At 44.2% G+C, this 16,497-nt stretch overlaps 2 protein-coding genes across 11 annotated transcripts in view; one reads left to right on the plus strand and one right to left on the minus strand.

Moving 5' to 3' along the window:
• LOC137304714 (uncharacterized) overlaps positions 1 to 16,497 on the plus strand; it is a 217,036-nt gene that overhangs the window by 168,687 nt on the left and 31,852 nt on the right. The gene's annotated exons all lie outside the window — the stretch shown is intronic.
• The window catches only part of malt3 (MALT paracaspase 3), a 105,919-nt gene that overhangs the window by 69,836 nt on the left and 19,586 nt on the right, over positions 1 to 16,497 (minus strand). For all 3 annotated transcript variants that reach the window (XM_067973393.1, XM_067973392.1, XM_067973391.1), the window contains one exon: positions 8,318 to 8,439. In XM_067973393.1, coding sequence (XP_067829494.1) covers positions 8,318 to 8,439 — 122 coding nt within the window. The remainder of the gene's footprint in view (positions 1 to 8,317; positions 8,440 to 16,497) is intronic.

Below are 16,497 nucleotides of genomic sequence, written 5' to 3' on the forward strand. Positions count from 1 at the left end.
TGATTAACAGTTTGCCTATTTTCATTTGCCAGCCACTGACTGCCTCGTACCTGCTTTATTGGAGTCGGGGGCTGAGAAAGCCGGACTTCAAGTTCTGAGACCACTGAAGCAATAAAAAAAAAGCGGGGGAGGGAACAAAGAAAGGTCTAACGAGGAGGTAAACTTAACTCATGTCAAACACAGCAATGTTTGTACTAGGGAGGGGAGGAGATGGGAGCAAAATATTGGGAATTAGAAGGGGAGGTTGAATCATTTATCTTTCACCCTTCAAGTCAGTCAACCTGCTGACTTACCTACAATTAAGTGCTCCCACATCAAAAAGTTGTTTATGTACTTAGAAGGTCTTAAGATAACAAATGCAGGAAGCTGTGCTGTTCTATACAACCGCAGTAATTCAGAAAAGGTCATCAGACACTCAAGTAGGTGCCTAATATTTTTGTTACTCTTCATACCTGGCATAGGCTAGCTTTATTTCCAATTTACATTGACTTTATATTGACCCATCTGTTTGGGTCTGTCCAGCTGTTAGCTGTGGCTCAGTGGGTGGCACTCTCGCCTCTGAGTCAGAAGGTTGTGGGTTCAAGCCCCCCTCCAGAGACTTGAGCACAAAATCTAGGCCGACACTCCATTGCCGTACTGAGGGAGTGCTACACCGTTGGAGATGCCGTCATTCAGATGAAACGTTAAACTGAGGCCCCGTCTGCCCTCTCAGGTGGGCGTAAAAGATCCCAGGGCACTATTTCAAAGAAGAGTTCTCCCCAGTGTCCCTCAATCAACACCACTAAAAACACATTGTCTGATCATTATCTCAGTACTGTTTGTGGGACCTTGCTGTGCGCAAATTGGCTGCTGCGATTCCTACATTACAACAGTGACTACTCTTCATTGGCTATAAAGCGCTTTGGGACACTATATAAATGCAAATTTCTTCTTTCTCATCACCTGGCCGAGAAGGCAAGCATGCAACCTGCTCTCAAATCTTTGCCACTCTCTAATCGGGCACTGGAGATGTGTGCAGGGCTGTCTGTTCTCTAGCAAAGACTCATGCCTTCCCACCTCCGGATTGCAATTGCTGACGGTGAGGAGAGAGGGACAGAGAAAAGACCCAATTTTCCAATCCATGGCATTCGGTGAGCATCAGGTGGCACAACTCTGTGACAGACTGTCTTGTGAACCGGATACAGCGAAGACAAGAAATAGTTGAATTACATAGATATGGAAATTACATATATATAGAAATTATAACACAATAACAGGCCGTTCAGCCCAACCATTCTGTGACAGTATTTATCCTCCACACAAGCAGTCGTCTTAATACTGTGTACCCGCCCTGATACCATATCCTTTTATTCCTCTTCCCTTCAACCACATATCTATTCTTATATGTTGACGTGGTCTCTGCTCCAGTGGTGAATTCTACAGCCTCACAACCCTCTCTATGCTCTCTGTCATGTCCATGTGTAGGCCCCTGAGTAGTGATGTGTGTGGCTGGAATTCCTGAGGGGTTGCTACTTGTAGCTTACTGGGCCCCTCAAGAACTCATAGTAACATTAGGAACAGGAGCAGGCCATTTAGCCCCAACTAACCATTTATCATATTGCTGTTTGTGGGGTTTCAGTATGTGAAAATTGGCCATCACAAAACAACAGTGACTGCACTTCAAAAGCAGTTCATTGGTTGTGAAGCACTTTGGGATATAGTGTTACATAGAATGTACAGCAGAGAAATAGGCCATTCGACCCAACCAGTCCATACCGGTGTTTAAGCTCCACATGAGCCGCCTGTCATTCTATTTACTTCATCTCATCTTATCAGCATATCCTTCTATTCCTTTCTCCCTCATGTAACTATGTTTGTTTTATTCATTCATGGGATGTGGGTATCGCTGGTAAGGCCAGCATTTGTTGCCCATCCCTAATTGCCCTTGAGAAGGTGGTGGTGAGCCGCCTTCTTGAACCGCTGCAGTCTGTGTGGTGAAGGTTCTCCCACAGTGCTGTTAGGAAGGGAGTTCCAGGATTTTGACCCAGCGACGATGAACGAATGGCGATATATTTCCAAGTCGGGATGGTGTGTGATTGTGCAGGTGGTGTTGTTCCCATGTGCCTGTAGCCCTTGTTCTTCTAGGTGGTAGAGGTCGCGGGTTTGGGAGGTGCTGTCGAAGAAGCCTTGGCAAGTTGCTGCAGTGCATCCTGTAGATGGTAAACACTGCAGCCACAGTGCGCCGGTGGTGAAGGGAATGAACGTTTAGGGTAGTGGATGGGGTGCCAATCAAGCGGGTTGCTTTGTTCTGGATGGTGTTAAGCTTCTTGAGTGTTTTTGGAGCTCCACTCATCCAGGCAAGTGGAGAGTATTCCATCACAATCCTGACTTGTGCCTTGTAGATGGTGGAAAGGCTTTGGGGAGTCAGGAGGTGAGTCACTTGCTGCAGAATACCCAGCCTCTGACCTGCTCTTGTAGCCACAGTATTTATATGGCTGGTCCAGTTAAGTTTCTAGTCAATGGTGACCCCCAGGATGTTGATGGTGGGGGATTCGGCGATGGTAATGCCGTTGAATGTCATGGGGAGGTGGTTAGACTCTCTCTTGTTGGAGATGGTCATTGCCTGGCACTTGTCTGGCTCGACTGTTACTTGCCACTTATTGGCCCAAGCCTGGGTGTTGTCCAGGTCTTGCTGCATGTGGGCACGGACTGCTTCATGATCTGAGGGGTTGCGAATGGAAAGGAACACTGTGCAATCATCAGCGAACATCCCCATTTCTGACCTTATGATGGAGGGAAGGTCATTGATGAAGCAGCTGAAGATGGTTGGGCCTGGGACACTGCCCTGAGGAACTTCTGCAGCATTGTCCTGGGGCTGAGATGATTGGCCTCCAACAACCACTACCATCTTCCTTTGTGCGAGGTACCTATCTAGCTTCCCCTTAAGTGCATCAAATTTTCTGGAACTCATCATATTCAGACGTACAAATACAAGATCGGAGATACCTCTGCACTGTGTCCTGAGGATGTGAAAGGTGCTCTTTAAATGCAAGTCTTTTCTTTTAATGATGTTTATGTAAATTTTTAATCCATTTACATTAGGGTGATATCACATTTCAAAAGTATTGCCACAGCTCTATTGTTAAGTTTCAATTTTGTATATAGCCTTGTCTGATCATTTTCTTTACTGAGTAATCATGATATCATTGGGAGATTCCACTTACCACCCTGCTAGGGAGGGGATGGGTGTGGGGTGATATGAGGTTCACAATGTCCAGATGAGGCTGAACATCAAAGCCATTTGCCAGCTCACTAGTACCACTGGGGTGTACATCCCCCATTCTTCATTGCATTTATTCCTTCAATTCCAATTCTTCACCGTGTTTCCCTCTCGAACTCTTTTCCTTCAGCATGTTCCTCTCCTTGCTTGTCCCTCCATCGTCCACCCCTTGGCATGCTTTACTCTCCATCAACAAATCATCAGTGTTCTTGTTATTCTTTCTCTATCAGTCACAGTTTCTTGTTACTGTAATCCTCTGTGCCTCAACGTAGCCCTTTCCTGTCCAAATAATTACTTTCTTATGTATACTAAAGGTGAATTTTATTTTCGTTTTGGAATCATTTGAGGTTAAGGTAAAACTCAAAGAACATTTTTTTGAAGAGTTCACTTAAAAGGGAAGGAAAAACGAGGAGCAATTCTTTTTGTTCAAAAGACAGAAAGAATGAACTTGCATTTATATAGCACCATTCACATCCTCAGGATGTCCCAAAGTGTTTCACAACCAATTAAATAGTCACTGTTGTAATATAGGAAACGTGGCTGCCAACTTGCACACAGCAAGGTCCCACAGCAATGGGATAAATGACCAGATAATCTGTTTTAGTAACATTAGTTGAGGGATTAATGTTGGCCAGGACACCATGGAAAACTCCCCTGCTCTTCTTCAAATAGTGGCCACGAGATCTTTCACGTCTACCTCAGAGCACACGGGGCCTCAGTTTAACATCTCATCTGAAAGACGGCACCTCCGACAGTGCAGCACTCCTTTGGTACCACACTGAAGTGTCAGCCTGGATTTTGAACTCAAGTCTCTGGAGCGGAGCTTGAACCCACAACCTTCTGACAAAGAGGCGAGAGCGCTACTCACTGAGTCAAGGCCGACAGCCTTAGCTCAATAGTAGCACACTTACCTCAAAAATATATTAAAAAAAACTCCAATATCTCTGCTGCTGAGGGTCAACTAGACATCTCTAGTGAGATCGTGTGAGGAGAACCTCCCAGAGCAGCTCCATTATAAAGCGTAGAGGGGGCTTCAAACCAGGTTCTAGAGCGGCCTTCAGTTCAGTTTGAAGCTGCACCATTGTTTGCGAATAACGTCTGAAATGCCCATCCATGTGGAAGTCGCCTCCTTTTATATATAAAAAAAAGTTCTGTTTGCCAAGTGGTGAGTAACTGTTAACAGATTTTCCCAGAGCTGGCACGCAACATTAACTAAACTATTTTAGGTACAATGGAACAAGTATTTCATGACCTCAGCCCCATCTTAACTGATGTGTTAAAGGAACCGCAACCAACTTTTATGCAAATGATTGGTTTAGTGGTTGAGTGAGTGATTAAAATACAAAAATGAATAGTAAACAATTTGAAACCAAAAGGGAAATAACAGATGAGCCATTGAGATTTCAGCTCAATGAGGCTTCTCACTGCTGCCAAATATGGTGGAGGTCGGATGACTTCAGCCTGAACTTCCTCTCCAGTTTGTCCTGTGAACATGCTCAGCTCACGTGGCAGTTGAGCAGGGGATATAATTGTGACCAAGGAAATCTTGAACGAAACGTAATCGATGGACTAAAATACTTCAGTTAGTTAACATGTGAAACAGAAACCTAGATTTTCCGATCAGCGTTATTTATTTTTCTAACTAGTTAACACCAGCATTAAAATGATGCCTATTGGGAGATCTACCCAAGAGGTCATAGGTTCGGGGGCCGGCCTTAATTCGGTTGCTAAGAAGGTAGTGAGCAAGATGCTGGCAATCTCCTCGCAAATTTTACGGTGACTTGTTCTGTTCATTAGGGCACTGGGGAGGCAGTTCTTGGTACCTGCAGTCTGCATCGAGGGCTCAAGACCCACCCTGGTCAGTTGTTTCATGGCCAATGACTACTGTTCTCGAGAGGGGATGACAACCTCTCGGAAACGGGCGACTGGAAGTGAGATGATTCAAGTAATCCAATACCTGAGTGGGGCAGGTCCGCAGTATTCGAGGGTGCTGTTGATGAATGATCAGCCAGCCTCGGTCATCGAAATGATAGGCCTGTCACCAAGGGGCTGAAATTCTGCCCACTAGGCTCCAGATAACCAAGCAAGTGAATGCCCTAATAAAGTCAGGTAGTCCTGGCAGCAGAAAGCTCACCAATACTTTGGTTAAACTGCTGCAGAATCCGTACGGACACTTGGGTATCTCTAACCTTTGGCACTTGCCAATCTGCATCAAAAATCCATGGGTTTAGATAATTGAGGCATTGGCGGGTGGAGGGTGAAAGAGAATGTGCACTCCATATCTGGTAAACGGAAGTTCTATACATGTGAATTTCTTAGTCTGGTTAGGATATTTTTAAGCATGATCAGTTTCCATGAGTAAAAATTAAAAAAATACACTGCTGCCTACTGCAGAGAAAACTGATATAATCAAAGCATCTACAACAAAAAAAATTCTCGATTTGATAAGGAGTGGAAGGTTTGACATGAAAGTGGGAGTGAAGGTGAAAGTGATCCTTTGCAAAGATTGCCTACTTCCACCTCTAACATCGCTTGCCTTTGCCTCAATCTCAGCCCGTCTGCCGCTGAAGCCCTCATCCAGGCCTTTGTCACCTCCAGGTTCCACTGTGCCAATGCTCTCCTGGCCAGCATTCCATCCTCCACCCTCCGTAAACTTCAGCGCACCCAAAACTCTGCTGCCTGTATCCTACCCTGCACCAAATCCTCACCCTCACCGTCCACACAACTATGGTTACTGTATGACGACTCCAGTCAGTTTAACATTCAGACTCATGTCTGTTCAAAAAACACCAGAGGAAACTAATAGGCACATCAGTGAAAATAACCACAGGTTTATAGACTCAAACATCATCCCAGGACATCAGGTAAAAAAATGTCCAGGAGCCTTTTATCAGCAGATGAATACTGCCTCAGTCACTTCAAACTCTATAACCAAGCACCAGGATTTAGGGGGTAATTTTCCACTTTTGCACTCCCTGGAGCACACATCGGATACCGGATCCCAGAGGATTGCACACCCATTAAGTAGCCCGCCCAATTTTCCAGCCATTAGTTTAAATGGACGGCAAGTCGAGTGGACTGTGTAACAGGCACGCGGTCCTCCACACCCAATATTCCAATGCATGCTCCCCAATGCGACGCTCCGTGTCGGGATCACAAATTCGGAGAGTTTACTTCAGCCACTAATAATGACACAGCTATGGAGGAAAGCAATTAAAATAAAAACAAATCACAATTAAACTTACCGTTGCTATGAGGAACTTCAGGTCACAAAAGACTCAGACCAGCCAATAACGCAAGTTATTGCAAGTGACCTTTGCTCCTGTGTTATTTGTTGGGTGAAAGGTGGTGAGCAGGTGGACCGATCTTTAAATTCCTTGCACTAAATTACGCTATCTTTGTAATCTCCTCCAACCCTACAACGCTCTTAGAACTCAGTGTTCCTCCAATTTCCTTTGCCGCACCATTGGCGGCTGTGCCTTCAGCTGCCTAGGTCCTAAGCTCTGGAATTCCCTCCCTAAACCTCTCTGCCTCTTTACCTCACTCTCCTCTTTTAAGTCGCTTTTTAAAACCTACTTCTTTGACCAAGCTTTTGGTCACCTGTCCTAATATCTCTATGTGGCTCAGTGCCATACTTTGTCTGATTACACTGCTGTGAAGCGCCTTGGGACGTTTTACTACATTAAAGGCACTATATAAATGCATGTTGTTGCTGATTTTGTTTGGGTCTGTCGGGAGTTGTATCCTATCTCTTAAATGCAAGTGCTGGTGGGAGTACTTTCAATGTAAGGTGCACTTCCCTGTGCAGCTCTAGTTGAATAAAATACGTTGTGTGCAACAGGACTTGTCTGGCATGGAAGTTTCCGGACTTGAATGCCTCCCAGCTGGCACTCAAGGCCGTAGATTATGCCAGTCCACATTGGATTCAATGGATCCATTCCCTGATGGGCCCTGCAGTGGGCATCAGCTGTGAACCGAATTAGTGAGTCTTTGTTGATCTGCAGAGGAACTTATTAAATTGCAAATACCTCCTACATGGCCGTAGGCTTTTGAAGTTCCTGGATTAAGATTGCTGGTTTCTCTGACCGAAAGTGATTTGAAGTAGCAGGCATATTAAAGAGTCTTCATTACGATGAAGCAGAGTTGCTAGTGGCTCCTGCAGGTATGTGGGCAAGAGGCCTCTACGCCGTACACCAATTGAACAATTAAAACTTTTGGCAAAGAGAATTTTTTTGAAGGAATGGTTTAACAGTTTGTGCTTAAAAAACTTAAAAATTGTTGCCTGCAATAAATATACTAAATATACATATTAAAGTGAGGCCCTTCTCAGATGGATATAAAAGATCCCTCAGCACTATTCGATGAAGAGAAGGGGAGTTCTTCCCAGTGTCCTGGCCAATATTTATCCCTCAACCATCACCTAAAAAACATAATCTTGTCATTTATTTCATTGCTGTTTGTGAGACCTTGCTGTGCACAAATTGGCTGCCACGTTTCAACAGTAACTATACTACAAAAGTACTTCATCAGCTGTAAAGCACTTTGGGACGTCCTGAGGTCATGAAAGGCACTATATAAATGCAAGTCTTTCTTTCTTTTTACATAACAACAATTATATTCCAAAAGTATTTCATTGATTGATAAGTTCTTCAGGATATTCAGAGGATGTGAAAGGCGTTATATAAAAAGGCAAGCTCTTCCTTTTTCTGCTTTAATTAAATGGGATTTTTCTCTCCTGGCTATGTTCCTGTGTACTTTACCTTTAATGCAAGTTGGGCCAGATTGGAGTTTACAGGTGTAATGATAGCCACTATGGAACAAGTGTGCCCTAACTCTGCACCATCATACAGCTCTGCTTGTAATCTGAATAACCCTGGAGAGGGGAATAGAGATTGGGAGAACAAGGGCATTTTCACCTGCGAAGCACTGGCAGAAGAGATCATTTGATACGCTCAGGAGATAATCATTAACAAGCGTTTGAATAAACAAAGCTGTTTAAACAGTCGGACTGTGGTCTTCTTTTGTTGAAGATATTCCCAGCCCAACAATGCTGCTTACCTCCTTCTTGCCTTCAAACCACTGGTACTGTAGTGGGTTGGGTCCAACGGCAGCACAATGAAGAGTAACAGGGCACCCAGCTGGGACAGAGGCACACTCTGGCTGCTTTGTGATCACAATACCTGCAGAACGAGAGACACGCAAGATGTTTTTTGTTCAAATCGGAATCATTTTGCTACAACACAAACGATGCAATGTTGCGCTAACGAGCTTCAAACTACAGAGGTGTTACCAGAGGTTTCTCTCGCCAGTCACAGATAGTCAGCATGGTTCGGTCAGTCTCCGCTTTTTGCATTTCACTTTATTGATGGTGACTGGCAGGTGAAAGAAATCAGACGGTCAGAAATGTGCCCATCGCTGGAGGCGAAGAGGGTATAGGCTGCCAGGCCCAACGGGTAAGGAAGGCACTAGGGCCTCAGTTGGAGCACTGGGAACTCTTTAGTTGCAAGTCCCCCAAATTCTTCAGCAGGCTGCTTAAACAAACAAGTAAACCAGCAGCTCACAACTGGATACGTTACTTCTGCTTGGCTTAATTTTTGATCGCATTTTGGTTTTTTAAGCTCATAACTATGTCCTTAGATTCAAACCCGACCTGATTTTTCATCAAATACCTCTACAAAAGATACAATATAAAACACGTTCATCCCACTTATTCCAAAAACTTAAATCTTCTTTTCCTCAATGCAATTCTCTTCAGAACCCAGTAGCCTAAAATGTGGAGTTGTCATGTTTCCCTTCTCCCAGTCACTACCTCCGTATGTTTTTTTACACTGGGAACCACCATTGCAGAGTCAGCGATGCGCTACAACAGCATTGGTGATTGCAACTGTCGTCCATTGGTGTCCACAGAACAACTTCAGCCAACAGTCTAGCAATGACAAATAAAGACTTACATTTATATAGCGCCTTTCACAACCTCAGGACATTCCAAAGTGCTTCATAGCCAATGAAGTATTATTGAAGTGTAGTCACTGTTGTAATGTAGGAAATGCAGCAGCCAATTTGCACACAGCAAGCTCCTACAAACAGCAGTAAGATAAACAACCAGATAACCTGTTTTAGTGATGTTCGTTGAGGGATAAATATCGGCCAGGACACCGGGGAGAACTCCTCTGCTCTTCTTTGAGATAATGCCATGGAATCTTTTAAGTCTAGCAGAGAGCGCAGACGCAGCCTCGGTTTAATATCTCATCCGAAAGACAGCATTTCCGACAATTCAGCACTCCCTCAGTACTACACTGTAGGGTCATCTTAGATTTTGTACTTAAGTCTCTGGTGTGGGTCTTGAATCCACAATCTTCTGACTCAGAGGCAAGAGTGCTACGCACTGAGCCAAGGTGGACACGTGGTTCAGTGTTAGCAGTCAGGAATGTTATAAGACGCATTAAAGATTTGACCCTGACATCTCTTGACAGCAATTTCTGGGTGTACATTTTTTTTTGGCAAATATGGTGAACAAGTGTTGTCTCACCAATGTTTTATAGTGTCAGAATCAGAATCCTTGACACGTTGGGGCAGATTTTCCTCTTTTTGCACTGGAGTGTTAAATAATTGCTGGGGCAGACCATAGAGAGGAAAATCAGATGGGTTCCATTATGGGTGTGCGATCCTTCCCGACTGATATTCCGCTGCTTCTGGGTGGTTATTTAACGCCCAAGAGCCAAAGAGGAAAACCTGCCTCATGTTCCATATTCCACCGCCCAACACTTATGTACCTTTGCATTTGCTGCCCTACAGTGCCTTCAATATTTGGTCAACAATCATCCATATCTTATTCACAACTCACCTTATTTAAAGATTAAATCCTTCTCCCGTGGGCTTTGCTCACACTGAGTTAGAGAATATGATGTTTTACAAGATGGGCCCGCTGGGCAATCGTAGAATGTTCTAGCACAAAAACTGGCCATTTGACTCATCAAGCCCATGTCGGTGTTTTTCTCCCCCCAGTCTAAACCCACTCTCTTGCTCGTGCCCCATACCCTTTAGTATTCCTCTTTTACTACCAACTCCTTAGGTCCTTTTTAGAGGAAGTTGTGGGACTTTGGGAGGTCGTGAAAGGTGCTTTATAAATGGAAGTTCTTTCTGTTCACTCTTAGCCGCAATAAGTTTTTCCTGAAACGGACACTGCCATCTGGGCAGGTGGTTCTGAGAGGACAGCAGCGACTTTCTGTGTCCTGTGTGGAGGAAATCTCCCACCTCCCCTGTTAGACAAGGTGTTACAAAAGTCACACTGCTGCTGTGGAGTGACACTTGCCCTGTTGTGTTGATAAACAGTGATATTTATCACAAGGCTGCCCCTATTAAATAAAAAGTACAAATATGTTTGACTTGGGAGCCGTTAGAATCTGGAACTGAAACAAAAGCCTGTATTAATAGTTCTGTTAGAAACAGAAACTCCAGTTCTCCAATTGACTTATTTGAAGAGACTGGTTCAAAATCGAGTTCCCAAACACAGATCCATTTTCATTAAAACAGGAAAAGCAAGTTTCACAGAGGATGGTTAGGAGCTTGGGGTCACCAGATGCCACACAGCTGGGTAAAGACCACCTATTTTCACCTCCATAATATCGCTCATATCCATCCCTGCCTCAGCCCATTTGCTGCTGAAACTCTCATCCATGCTTTTGTTACCTCCAGACTACTGCAATGCTCTCTTGGCCTGCCACACATCTTATATCCTCCATAAACTTCAGTTAATCCAAAGCTTTGCTGCCCATATCCTAACTTGCTCCAAGTCCTGTTCACCCACCTGCTCGCAGACCTACATTGGCTCCCGGTCCAGCAACGCCTCTAATTTAAAATTCTCATCCTTGTCTTCAAACTCCCTCCATGGTCTTGTCCCTCCATATCTCTGTAACCTCCACCAACCCTACACCCTCCGAGAACTCTGCAAACCTCCAATTTTGGCCTCTTGTGCATCCCCGATTTCATTCACTCCACTATGCCAGCCATGCCATCAGCTGTCTAGGCTCCAAGTTCTAGAATTCCCTCCCTAAATCCACCTCACTATCTCTCTCTCCTCCTTTAAGATACTCCTTAAATCCTACCTCTTAGACGAAGCTTTTGAACACCTGTCCTCATATCTCCATATGTGGCTTGGTGTCAAATTTTGTCTGATAACACACCTGTGAAGTACCTTGGTATGTTTTAATACATTAAAGGCGCTATATAAGAACATAAGTAACAGGAGCAGGAGTAGGCCATACGGCCCCTCGAGTCTACTCCGCCATTCAATAAGATCATGGCTGATCTTCTACCTCAACTCCACTTTCCTGCCCGATCCCCATATCCCTTGATTCCCTTAGAGTTCAAAAATATATCGATCTCAAGTCTTGAATATATTTGACGACTGAGCATCCACAGCCCTCTGGGGTAGAGAATTCCAAGTATTCACAACCCTGTGAATGAAGAAATTCCTCCACATCTCAATCCTAAATGTTCGACCCCTTATCCTGCAACTATGCCCCCTATTTCTAGATTCTCAAGCCAAGGGAAATAGCCTCTCAGCATCTACCATGTCAAGCCCTCTCAGAATCTTATACGTTTCAATGAGATCACCTCCCATTCTTCTAAACTCCAGAGTGTAGACCCATTCTACTCAATCTCTCTTCATAGGACAACCCTCTCATCCCAGGAATCAATCTAGTGAACATTTGTTGCACCACCTCTAAGGCAAGTATATCCTTCCTTAGGTAAGGAGACCAAAACTGCACACAGTACTCCAGGTGTGGTCTCACCAAAGCCCTGTGCAATTGCAGCAAGACTTCCTTACTCTTGTGCTCTAACCCACTTGCAATAAAGACCAACATACTATTTGCCTTCCTAATTGCTTGCTGTACCTGTATGTAAACTTTCTGTGTCCCTCTGAACACCAACATTTAATAGTTTCTCACCATTTAAAAAAGATTCCGTTTTTCCATTTTTCCTACCAAAGTGAATAACCTCACATTTCCCCATATTATACTCCATCTGCCACCTCACTTAACCGAGTCGATATCCCTTTGCAGACTCTTTACATCCTCTTCACAGCTTACTTTCCCACCTAGCTTTGTATCGCCAGCAAACGTGGATACATTACACTCGGTCCCTTCATCTAAGTCATTAATATAGATTGTAAATAGCTGAGGCCCAAGCACCGATCCCTGCGGCACTCCACTAGTTACAACCTATCAATCTGAAGATGACCTGTTTATTCCTACTCTCTGTTTTCTGCTGTTACCCAATCCATGCTAATATATTACCTCCAATCCCATGAGCCCTAATCTTGTGTAACAACTTCTTATGTGGCACCTTTTCAAATGCCTTTTGAAAATCCAAATATACTACAACCACTGGTTCCCCCCATCTACTCTGCTAGTTACACACTCAAAAAACTAATAGATTTGTCAAACATGATTTCCCTTTCATAAAACCATGCTGACTGCCTAATCATATTATGATTTTCTAAGCGTCCTGTTACTACGTCCTTAATAATAGATTCTAGTATTTTCCCTACTACTGATGTCAGGCTAACTGGTCTGTGGTTCCCTGTTTTCTCTCTCCCTCATTTCTTCAATAGTGGGGTTACATTTACTACTTCCAATCCACAGGGACCGTTCTAGAATCTAGGGAATTCTGGAAGATCAAAACCAATGCATCCACTATCGCTGCAGCCACCTCTTTTAAAAGCCTAGGAAGTAGGCCATCAGGTCCAGGGGATTTGTTGGCTTTTAGTCCCATTAATTTTTCTAAAAAGTTTTCTTTACTAATATTAATTACTTTAAGTTCCTCCCTCTCATTAGACCCTCGGTTCCCCGCTATTTCTGGTATGTTTTTTGCATCTTCTACTGTGAAGACAGATATCAAATATTAGTTTAACGTCCTTGCCATTTTCTTATTCACCATTATAATTTCTGCTGTCTCTGCCTCTAAGGGACCCATGTTTACTTTCACTAATCTCTTCCTTTTTATATACTTGTAGAAACTCTTACAATCTGTTTTTATATTTCTTGCTAGATTAATCTCATGTTCAAATTTCTCTCTCTATCAATTTCTTGGTTATCCTTTGCTGATTTCTAAAACCCTCCCAATCCTCAGGCTTACTACTCTTTTTGGCAACATCGTACACCTCTTCTTTTAATCTAATACCATCTTTAACTTCTCCAGTTAGTCACGGTTGGATCACTTTTCGTGTGGAATTTTTATTCCTCAAGGGTATGTATATTCATTGGGCATTATGAATTATTTCTTTAAATGTTCGCCATTGCTTATCGGTCATCATATCTTTTAATCTAATTTCCCAATCAACCTTAGCCAACTCACCCCTCATACCTACATACTTGGCCTCATTTAAATTTAAGACCCTAGTTTTGGACTTAACTACATCACTTTCAAACTCAATTTGAAATTCTATCATAGCATGATCACTCTTCCCTGAGGATCCTTTATTATAAGATTACTAATTAATCCTGTCTCATTACACAATACTAGATCTAAAATAGTCTGTTCCCTAGTTGGTTCCTCGACATACTGTTCTAGAAAACAGTCTCGAATGCATTCCATGAACTCGTCCTCCAAACTACTTTTGCCAATTTGCTTTGCCCAGTCTATATAAATGCTTGTTGATGTTGATGATGATGATGATGAACAATACACATAGAAACTACTTCTGACTACACAGGAGGGCTTTGGTAATGAAGGGGTTTCAATATCTTAACTTATTCTTCTCCCTTTTATCCCATCCTTCCCTGAAGCCAATGGGGGTAATTTTCAACTTCACCACCTGGGCAGTAACCCTGCAAAGTGGCTCACCCACCTGGTCCTACTAGTTTTTCTACAGGTTATTTTGTTACAGTGTGGTTCTTGGCCAGAAGTTCACTCAGCTGGGCTGCAGTTCATTTCTCTGCTGTATCTGGATCTTATAGTGACCTCCAACTTCGTCACCTTTTTTCTGGCCAGTGATCGATTCTGCTCACCTCCTTGCTCTTCATTCCCACGGAAATACCTCCAGAAGTGCGTCCTCCGATATTCTACCCTTCAAATAGCTTCTGGACTCACTCGTCCTCCATACCGGTCTCTGAACCTGGACATCGGCTCGTCGATGCTCCACCCTGACTCCACCCTATCTACGTCAACCTTATCCCACTATGGGACCTCTGACTTTAACTTTGGACTCCATCCTATGGTCTCCTCTCTATTCCCTGTTTATTACCAGGACATATCTATCCTAATCTTGCTATGTAACCACGCCTATGTAACTTGAGTTTCCCTGTGTCCACTTGTATGCACATTTTAGATGCTGTTCCGGACCCGAGCCAATCACTTCTATTGCCCTTTATTTCACCTTTCTTCTTCTTTTCTCTTTACTCCTCCAAGGCATCTCTCTCCTGTCATCATGCCTCCTTTTATTTCTCCCCTCTTGGGTACTCTGCCCCCCAAATCCCTACCCCAATCCTTCAGCACTCCTCAACTTTGCTACTCTCCTGTTGCTATCCCAAGCTTGACTCCCTCTTTGATGAGCCTACAGCTTCCCTTTGTGCCTCTCTTGGCATCCTCCAAAGGGCCCATCGAAACACTCGTCGCTGCCTCCTTATGAGCAGCAACCCCAAATGCCCCATCCTACTCTCTCACCGACTTTCCCACCCAGCGCACACACTGGGGGCAAATCTCCTGTCCCACTCACCCCTCCCAGCGCTGACCCTGTGGACTCTGCCAGAGGATCAGCTATCACCGCCCCTCTCCACATCTCCCTCCAGAATGTCCATTCACTTGTAAACAAGGCTCTTGCCATCCATGAGCTATTGTGGATGATTGCATCGACATCATAGCCTTGACTGGCTGATAGGTGATGACACCTTCCCCCTTAATGAAGCCTCCCCACCTGGCTATACCTTCCACCACTTGCCCTGCCCAGATCACCGCAAAGGCAGTGTAGCCCTTATTGTTAATTGTATGATTTATATCAATGAGTGTTAATTGTATTCAGTTGGTGGGTATCAATTGGGAATTCTCTTGTATCCTTTCTATAGGAGAGCTTAGCTAGGGTGTGATGTGTGTAAGGGGAATCTCTATGAGTAAAGGCTTGGAAGAAACTAAAGACCAGGCTCTAGTATTCTATCCTTCACCACATGGCTATTCAATTTTAACACTTATTACCAAATTACACCTTGGTCCGTCCCCCTACTCCTCTGGCACCTGCTACCTGCTCTTCCTTTGAGCATCTCACCTTGTTCCACCCCTCTCACCTCTCCTTTAAAATCCTTGTTCTCTACCGCCCACCCAAGTACCACACCAAGTTTCTCATTGAGATATTGTCACTGTTTTCCTCCCTCAGCCTCTACACCTAGTGACTTCTCATCCTCGGTGATTTCAATCTCTATCTCAACTCATCATCAACTCTCCTGAGTTCACTGTCCTCCTATCCTTCCTTAATCTCTCCCTCCATATAAACTCCCCTACCTATATTCACGGACACCCCCTCGACCTTGCCATCTCACGTGGCCTCTCTACTCCCATCATGTCAATCGCAGATAAGGCCACCTCTGATCACTTCCTTGTATCCCTCTCCACCCACATCCTCATTCCCCCTCCCAACCCCACTTCCTTCTGTGTTCGCCCCTGGAAAAAACTCTCCCCGAAGTCACTTACAACGGCACTTTCAAATTCCTAACTGTCTAGCCTTTGGCTCTCCATTCACCACGACATTTCTGCAGCTACCAATCTGCTCAATCACAACTTCACCCTCACCTTTGATGCCCTTGTCCCCATTAAAACCATTACTCTCTCTCACCCTGGTCACTCTCCCTGGTACGGCCCTCATCTCCATTCTCTTAAGTCCAAGGGACGCAGACTTGAACGTTTATGGCGGACAACTGGCTTAGCCATTTAAGACTGAGATCAGTAGATTTTTGTACACTAAGGACAACAAAGGATATAGGGGTAGGGTGGGAAAGTGGAGTTGAGGTAGGTCAGCCATGGTCTTATTGAATGGCGGTCCAGGCTCGAGGGGCCGTATGGCCTACTGCTGCTCCTTTTTCTTATGCTCTGTGTCATTCATCGCCAGATCTAGCTGAACCACATAAAACACTATCGGGTCCTGCTCTCCTCTGCCAAAACTGCTCACTATTCAGGATCATCCTGGAATGCAAAAATAACCCCCGGCTTCTCTTCTCCACTACAAACCGTCTTCTTAAACTCCTCTC

Source organism: Heptranchias perlo, chromosome 38, assembly GCF_035084215.1.
Source record: "Heptranchias perlo isolate sHepPer1 chromosome 38, sHepPer1.hap1, whole genome shotgun sequence".
In the NCBI taxonomy this organism is placed as follows: domain Eukaryota; kingdom Metazoa; phylum Chordata; class Chondrichthyes; order Hexanchiformes; family Hexanchidae; genus Heptranchias; species Heptranchias perlo.